This window comes from Cryptosporidium hominis (genome assembly GCF_000006425.1).
Source record: "Cryptosporidium hominis TU502 chromosome 7 CHRO017002, whole genome shotgun sequence".
In the NCBI taxonomy this organism is placed as follows: Eukaryota; Apicomplexa; class Conoidasida; order Eucoccidiorida; family Cryptosporidiidae; genus Cryptosporidium; species Cryptosporidium hominis.
The window spans coordinates 26,775-33,714 of record NW_667435.1 but is presented as its reverse complement, the minus strand read 5'-3'; the positions used below and the strand labels follow the sequence as shown (position 1 = coordinate 33,714).

The following is a 6,940-nucleotide window of genomic DNA, read 5'->3' as shown; positions in this document are numbered from 1 at the left end:
CTCCAAAAAGAAAATTACTGGATTAAAATGGATGTGTGTACAAGTATGATACAAAGCTTGGCAGATTTTGTAATAACTGAATTAAAATACGATTCAAGATAATTCTTTTGAAATTCGATACCTATCANCNNATACAAAAACATGATTGACTCAGCTTATATTGGAGCTTATCATATGAATAGCATCGGAAATATTATAAGATACAAATATACATTTTATAAATATGTAAAATACTCGTTAATAATTGATTTGATACTAATTTGTTTATTCGTAATAAACTCATTGATTTATAAATATAGGTTAGTAAAAATCAATAGAATAAGAGAGCAATGTAAAACTAGTATGAAGCAAACTGATAAATAGATCTATATAATAATTCAATATTCTAATCGTTTATGGAAAGCTTTTCGAAGTCTTGAATCAAATCTTCAGACTTTTTTTGTTTCCAAAGCTTTGCAATTTCTTTCATTATGCTTGGAGCTCTTCTGGAGGGGGTTCTACCATCCCTAATATCCTTCTTGAACTCTGCAAACTTCTCCTTTACAAACTCAGAGTAAGGGTTGGATTTACTCTTCTGTGTATTTGGAGGGTTCTGTGCTTTTACTTGAAATTCCTTCCTGCTATTGCTTAAAGTTCCTCTTCCAATAAATATTACTGTACCATTACAGACTGAGCAAACAATCTTGGTTTCATCATTGATTTTGGTTTGTCTTCCAAACATCTGAAAACATCTTAAACATTGATATCTATATTTGTATATTATTTCATAATTATGATATATCTCAACTTTTAAGTCAGGAAACACTTTTGAAGCTACTTTTCCCCATTTCATAAATATTTGTCCATGAGGAGGCTTAATACAAGAATCTAATAAAAATTGAGCTACATGACAACATTCATGTAGCAGCGTTTTCTTTAATCTGAATTCACAATCCAAAACATACTTTGAAAGCTTAATTACCACTCTTTTAGAACCATCTATATTAGTAATAAAAAGTGTTTGAGCTGCTGTTCTTTGAAGCCTTCCTGTCCATTTAATTGGAACTTCCTCTGGAAGCCTATTATGGAAAACTTGTTTATTAAACTTTTGGTACCAATGTTTTGCAATTGATGATCTTTGTCTTATGAATGCTCCAAATTTTTCGGATTTATTTTTCAAGGGGATTTCTTTTGTCAAGTTTGTTACTTGATTAGAGTTCAGATCTTTTGAACTAACATTTTCCTTGATCTCCTCCAAATCAGACTTTTGATCCTCTATATCTTCATCACTAAATAAACTATATTTTTCTGGTAATACTTCTTTTTCATCCATTCTGGGAGTATTTTGATATTCTCCAGTTTTGTCTTCAGACTCAATTTCCTCAGAATGATAACCAATCTGATGTTTTCTTTCCACTTCTTCATCTTCAAAGTCTGAAGATGAAATAGCTGTTTTCCACTCCAATTCTTGTAGAGTATCTATAGAAACATTTGTTTCATCTATTTCTAAATCAGAGTCAAATGACCTCCAGATATTGTGTTGTTCTGGTGTATAGTTGAGAATATTTGGCTCACAGATTAGTTCTGGGCCTAGACAAAAAGACGATCTTTTGCTTGCTACATTATTGTTTAACTCATCTTCAGAATCTGAATCAATTATTGTAAAAATTTTTCTTGAATTGTTTTTCCTTCTAACTGAAGACTGATATTTAATTGAAGGCCTCGAAGATAACGGGATAATATCTTCTTCTTCGCTACTAAATATACAGTTTCTCCTTCTACTTCCAATACTTGAGTAATTAGAAGAGGGATTGTTATTTGGCTCAAATTCACTTTTATAGTGAATACAAGGCTGAGTTGGGGACTCATGGAGATTTTCCAGTATATCAGACGTAAAAGTACTTGGATGACTGTTTAAATAGCTTAAGTTTACGTCTTCTGTACAACTATCTTCGCTTGAGTCTATGTGATACACTTTTCTTCTAACAGATGTTGCTAAGCTTATTGATGGTCTTGAGGAGCATTCATTAATGTTTGAATTATCACTATAATAGTGCTCCTCTTTTAGCTTTACAGTTAGATTTTTTACAGGAGTATTTATGTTATTATTTTCATCATCAATTTCAGTATCTGAGGATACCAAGTAGTTTTTTATGCAATTTTTTCTTCTCACAGAACTCCCCAAAAGTAGAGATGGACGCATTTCATAGTGAATTTTTTTACCTGCTGGATTTCCTATATATTTAATTTTTTCGATTGATTTGGGTTAAATATATATTTTAAATAAAAAAAAAAAAATTTGGTTGCACACAATTGATTAAATACCGGTATTTTTTTCCCCCTATAACGGTATTATTTGTTAGGAAAACACACAAGTTATAGCCACACAAAAAAATTGGAATTATATATACCTAAAGAAGAGATAGAAAAAAGTAACCAAAGTTAAATTAAGATTTTATAATGAAAATTATAAGTAGGTTCTCTGCTTACCTATTCTTAATTAGCACCTTTTTGGTCTTATTTTCCAAGTCTGAAAGGCCATTGGACAAGGTAAGATAATAATAAGACAAAACATTAATTGTTAAACATGAAAATTACTGGGTTTCTTTTCTAAGTCTGGTATGGAGAATAATATTGTAATTTTGCCAGGAAAGCCATATTATGGCATTAAAATGAATATAAGTAAGTAATGTTGATCAATTATTGTGTGATTTGACAATTCATTCTTGAATATAAGATTATCCATTAATAATAAATGTGAATAAGAAAGATCTCATTGATGGGAGATACCAATTTGAGTGCTTTTCTGCTGGACCAGTAAGTTCTCGAGTGGAGATGGCTAATTTGTTTTGAAATGAGAGAATTCACAAATATTATAGGATCCTCAAGGAGAATTTAATATAATCCCATTAATTTCTGAAGAAAGTGAGTTTATATAACAAAACACAAGATTAATAAATTATTTTCAAATTAATAAACTTCAGAATATAATATATCTCAAAGTTTTTTAGATAAAATACTTGATAAAGTACTTCCAAGCTCTCTAATTTTTACAAATAGTGAATTACTTAACAGCCAAAAAGTAAGTTTTTATATTGTAAATACAAAAATTAATTAACAACAATAGCAAAAATTTCTAAGTTATGACCAACAAGGCCAACAGTTTGTGACTTTTAAAGTGGTCGCAAAGTTAAAGAATGTATCTTATGATAAACAAATACAATCTAAGGATATCTTGCTAAATATAGGTAAGTTCTAAAACAAATATCAAGGCGTATTACGGTTACTAATTAAATGTTCCTAGAACTCGAATATTTCAAATTTGGGCTCCCAATACTATTCTTCCAAATAATTGGATCCATCTTATTAAGTATTACCTTGACATTAATAGTATATAAAGTGTTTTCTAAATTAAATTTGGTATACAAACTTTCAAAATTTATATTTAATGACAAAACACACAAAAATAACTAATTAGATCTTTTAACATCTTTTAAATACTTGTAATAAATTCTCTCAGTTTTTTCATGCCTCTATACTATAGCTACATTTGCTTTAACATTTTTCCCGTCTAGGCCCCAATATATTCTATAATAAAATAATTGATACGTCTTCAAAAGTGAATTTTAAGGTCATATTAAGAAAAGATTGGCGCTGATATAGTATAACTTTTGACATAAAAATTAATGTAATAATGCGGACAGAAGTTATATTTGGCCTGTCTAATAATTATTAATATTAGTAATATTAAAATTGGCGCCTGTTAAAATAAGTCTGTCTCCGAAAAAAAAAGCAAAATAAGGAAACATCGATAATTCGTTACCAGTTGTAATTAAGCAAATTGCAACATTAATTTTTCTCACAATAGCTGAAATTTGAGATAATAAACGGTAAAATGGCTCCAAAGAAGAAGGAAACTCAAGTTGCTGATGTCCCATTCCAGCAGGTAAGTTGTTATATTGGAGTGGAGTGTATATAGATGTTATGACTATGAATTGAGTCAGAGTTTTTTTAAATTCCGTTTTCAATTCTGTGGTTTAATGACTAGGCAATTATATGCAAGTCCCTAAGATTTTTTGTCTTTGTACAAATGAGATATCACTCTCTGTACTTAAACAAAAGTGTCAAAATAATCCGTCACTTTACTGGTTTTTGCGATACTAAGGTAAAATAAATATGATCAGGGATTAATTGCTTAGATCATCGAACTAGGTCATTTTGGAGGAAACTCTATAATATTGATGGTATAATTTGAACATGAATAACTAATTTTTTTAAATTTATTTAGGTTCGTGAGGGACAAACAAACTTCGCTGTGGCTCATATATTCGCCTCTTTCAATGATACATTCATTCACGTAACTGACTTGTCAGGAAGAGAAACCATCGTAAGAGTTACCGGTGGAATGAAGGTTAAAGCAGATCGTGATGAGAACTCTCCATATGCAGCTATGATGGCAGCTGTTGATGTTGCTCAAAAATGCAAGGAATTCGGAATTCATGCTTTACATATTAAACTCAGAGCTGTTGGTGGAGTCAAGTCAAAGACAATGGGTCCAGGAGCTCAATCAGCTCTTAGAGCTTTAGCTCGTGCTGGAATGAAGATTGGTCGTATCGAGGATGTTACTCCAATTCCAACTGATAGCACCAGAAGAAAAGGTGGTAGACGTGGTCGTCGTTTGTAAATCGTTACCCAATACGATTGTTTCTATTTGGTTTCCTTGTTTCATGAACAAATATTCATGGGAGTGCTTGATCTCTTATATAGAATGTTTGTGAATGCATACGAAGACTACCATGTAGATAATAACGTAATATAAGGTGATGGTTTATTGATATGCCGCTACAGATGCTACTTATCAAGTTTTAAATTCTGTATAATTGAAGGACACTAAAGTCAGATCTTAGTTAGACTTAAAAACATAGGTTTTCAGTTAGTTTAGTTGAGATGAACAATTCATATCTCGGGATTTTGAGGCTATTACTCAAAAATTGACTGTATCAAAGACCTCTATACATTATATGTGTTGTCTTAATACAGGTGTTAGTATCAGCTGAAGTCCCAAGGTTGTTATTGTACTGGACATTTAATACATAATAACTCAAATCTGCTTTTTTTCCTGCCCCTCTCTTCCTGCGCTTTTTAGTTAGATGCCGATATGTAGAAATCACTCTGCATGCAAAATTTACATGCAAGCAAGAAATTTGCAATACGACAAGATATCAGAAATTTAAAATTAGATTTGAATAATTTGGTAAAAAAAAACAAGCAGATTCCTAAAAATGAAACTGTAGGTCTTAATTGTTGTCTCGCTATTTTTGGATTTACATATAAATTTTTCTTCAAAAAAGACACGTCATCATACGCATAGTACTAAAAAGTTGTACGCAATTGTAAATATACGGAATGTAAAATGCACAGGCTTGGGATTCCCAATAGAAAATAATTCTTAAGAATATAAGAGGATAAGGAGAAACGCTAGTAATCCGAACGAGACTCTACTGAGAGTATCATAGTAGGAAGGACAATAGCGGATTCAGAATTAATAAATTATATATATTAAAATATATTTATAGATAGTATTTACTATAAACATAAAGAGCGAAAATGGGGTTTATATGTCCATGGTAAGTAAGAATATCTACGTATAATAAATGTAAATTATTAATTTTTAAAATTTTTATAGTGCTTCCAGTGTGGATGCAGTACATCCAAAGAAGTCCTCTGGGAAAGAGGACAAAAGGAAAAAGACTAGCGGAACATCTTCGGGATCAGAAAGTGAATCGGATAGTGATGATGTAAGAGATAATATTGAAATACCAAAGAACTTCTTAGCCAGAGGACCCAGAACAAGTGTGAGCGCTGAAGCTTATGGTGCATGGAACAAGATGAAGGATTTTACTCCTCCAAGCTACCCAAAAACAAAGGAGCAGGAAAAGCGTATTCGTGAAAAGCTGTTAGAAAGCTTTATGTTTACGAGTTTAGATGATGATGAATTGAAAACAGTAATTTTAGCTTGCGTGGAAACTTCAGTAAAGAAGGACACTGAAATTATAACTCAAGGCGATAATGGGGACAAATTATATATAATAGATCAAGGAGTAGTGGAGTGCTACAAAAAGACTAGTACTGAACCAAGGAAACATCTTTGCGACCTAAACCCTGGAGATGCATTTGGAGAACTAGCTCTTTTGTATAACTGCCCAAGAGCAGCAAGCGTTGTTGCAAAAACTGATTGCTTGTTATGGGCTTTAGATAGAGAAACATTTAATCACATAGTCAAGGGTTCAGCATCAAAGAGAATTAGTACTTACGAAACCTTCCTTAAAGAAGTTGAAATACTTAAGACTATGGATGTTTATGAATTGAACAAGTTAACTATGGTCTTAAAGAGTTCAATCTTTGAGGATGGACAAGAAATCATCAAGCAAGGGGAACAGGGAGATACATTTTACTTAATCATTACAGGTAATGCTGTAGCTCTTAAAGACAACGTTGAAGTGATGAGCTACAAGAGAGGTGATTATTTTGGAGAACTGGCTTTATTAAGAAACACGCCGAGAGCTGCTACAGTTAAGGCACGAGGAAGATGCAAAGTTGCTTATCTTGATAGAAAGGCATTCAAAAGAGTTCTAGGCCCTATTGAAGATATTTTAAAGAGAAACACAGACAAGTACAAGACAGTAATTAAAAAAATCACCACAAAGGTATAGCTAATCCTATTCTTCCTTTCATAAAATTCGGATAATATTAAGAGTTCAAGAATTTAATATTAGACGAAACTAAGCTCCTTTGTCAACTAATTGACTCTAGCAATAAACTTAGTAAGTATTAGTGAATTTTAGTTCTATTACTTATCATTAACTGAATAACTAATATATTAATGTCAGTTTTCAATAATTAAATTAAGACAATTTATAGGTTTGCTCTTGTTTTAGCGAGAAATAAATGTATGAAATCA

General features: G+C 31.4%; 5 protein-coding genes across 5 annotated transcripts; 3 read left to right on the top strand and 2 right to left on the bottom strand.

Annotated features, from left to right (window-relative positions):
- Positions 1-141: 141 nt before the first annotated feature.
- On the top strand, positions 142-363 carry Chro.70028 (hypothetical protein). Its single annotated transcript, XM_662895.1, has 1 exon — positions 142-363. The coding sequence occupies one exon, from the start codon at positions 142-144 to the stop codon at positions 361-363; it is 222 nt and encodes a 73-aa protein (XP_667987.1).
- A 22-nt stretch (positions 364-385) lies between these two features.
- Positions 386-2,182, bottom strand: Chro.70027 (hypothetical protein). Its single annotated transcript, XM_662894.1, has 1 exon — positions 386-2,182. The coding sequence occupies one exon, from the start codon at positions 2,180-2,182 to the stop codon at positions 386-388; it is 1,797 nt and encodes a 598-aa protein (XP_667986.1).
- A 1,519-nt stretch (positions 2,183-3,701) lies between these two features.
- Chro.70026 (hypothetical protein) lies at positions 3,702-3,917 on the bottom strand. The annotated part of the gene is made up of 1 exon (XM_662893.1): positions 3,702-3,917. The coding sequence occupies one exon, from the start codon at positions 3,915-3,917 to the stop codon at positions 3,702-3,704; it is 216 nt and encodes a 71-aa protein (XP_667985.1).
- Positions 3,918-4,384: 467 nt separating this feature from the next.
- Positions 4,385-4,663, top strand: Chro.70025 (40S ribosomal protein S14). Its single annotated transcript, XM_662892.1, has 1 exon — positions 4,385-4,663. The coding sequence occupies one exon, from the start codon at positions 4,385-4,387 to the stop codon at positions 4,661-4,663; it is 279 nt and encodes a 92-aa protein (XP_667984.1).
- A 1,204-nt stretch (positions 4,664-5,867) lies between these two features.
- Chro.70024 (cAMP-dependent protein kinase regulatory subunit) lies at positions 5,868-6,692 on the top strand. Its single annotated transcript, XM_662891.1, has 1 exon — positions 5,868-6,692. The coding sequence occupies one exon, from the start codon at positions 5,868-5,870 to the stop codon at positions 6,690-6,692; it is 825 nt and encodes a 274-aa protein (XP_667983.1).
- The last annotated feature ends 248 nt before the right edge of the window (positions 6,693-6,940 follow it).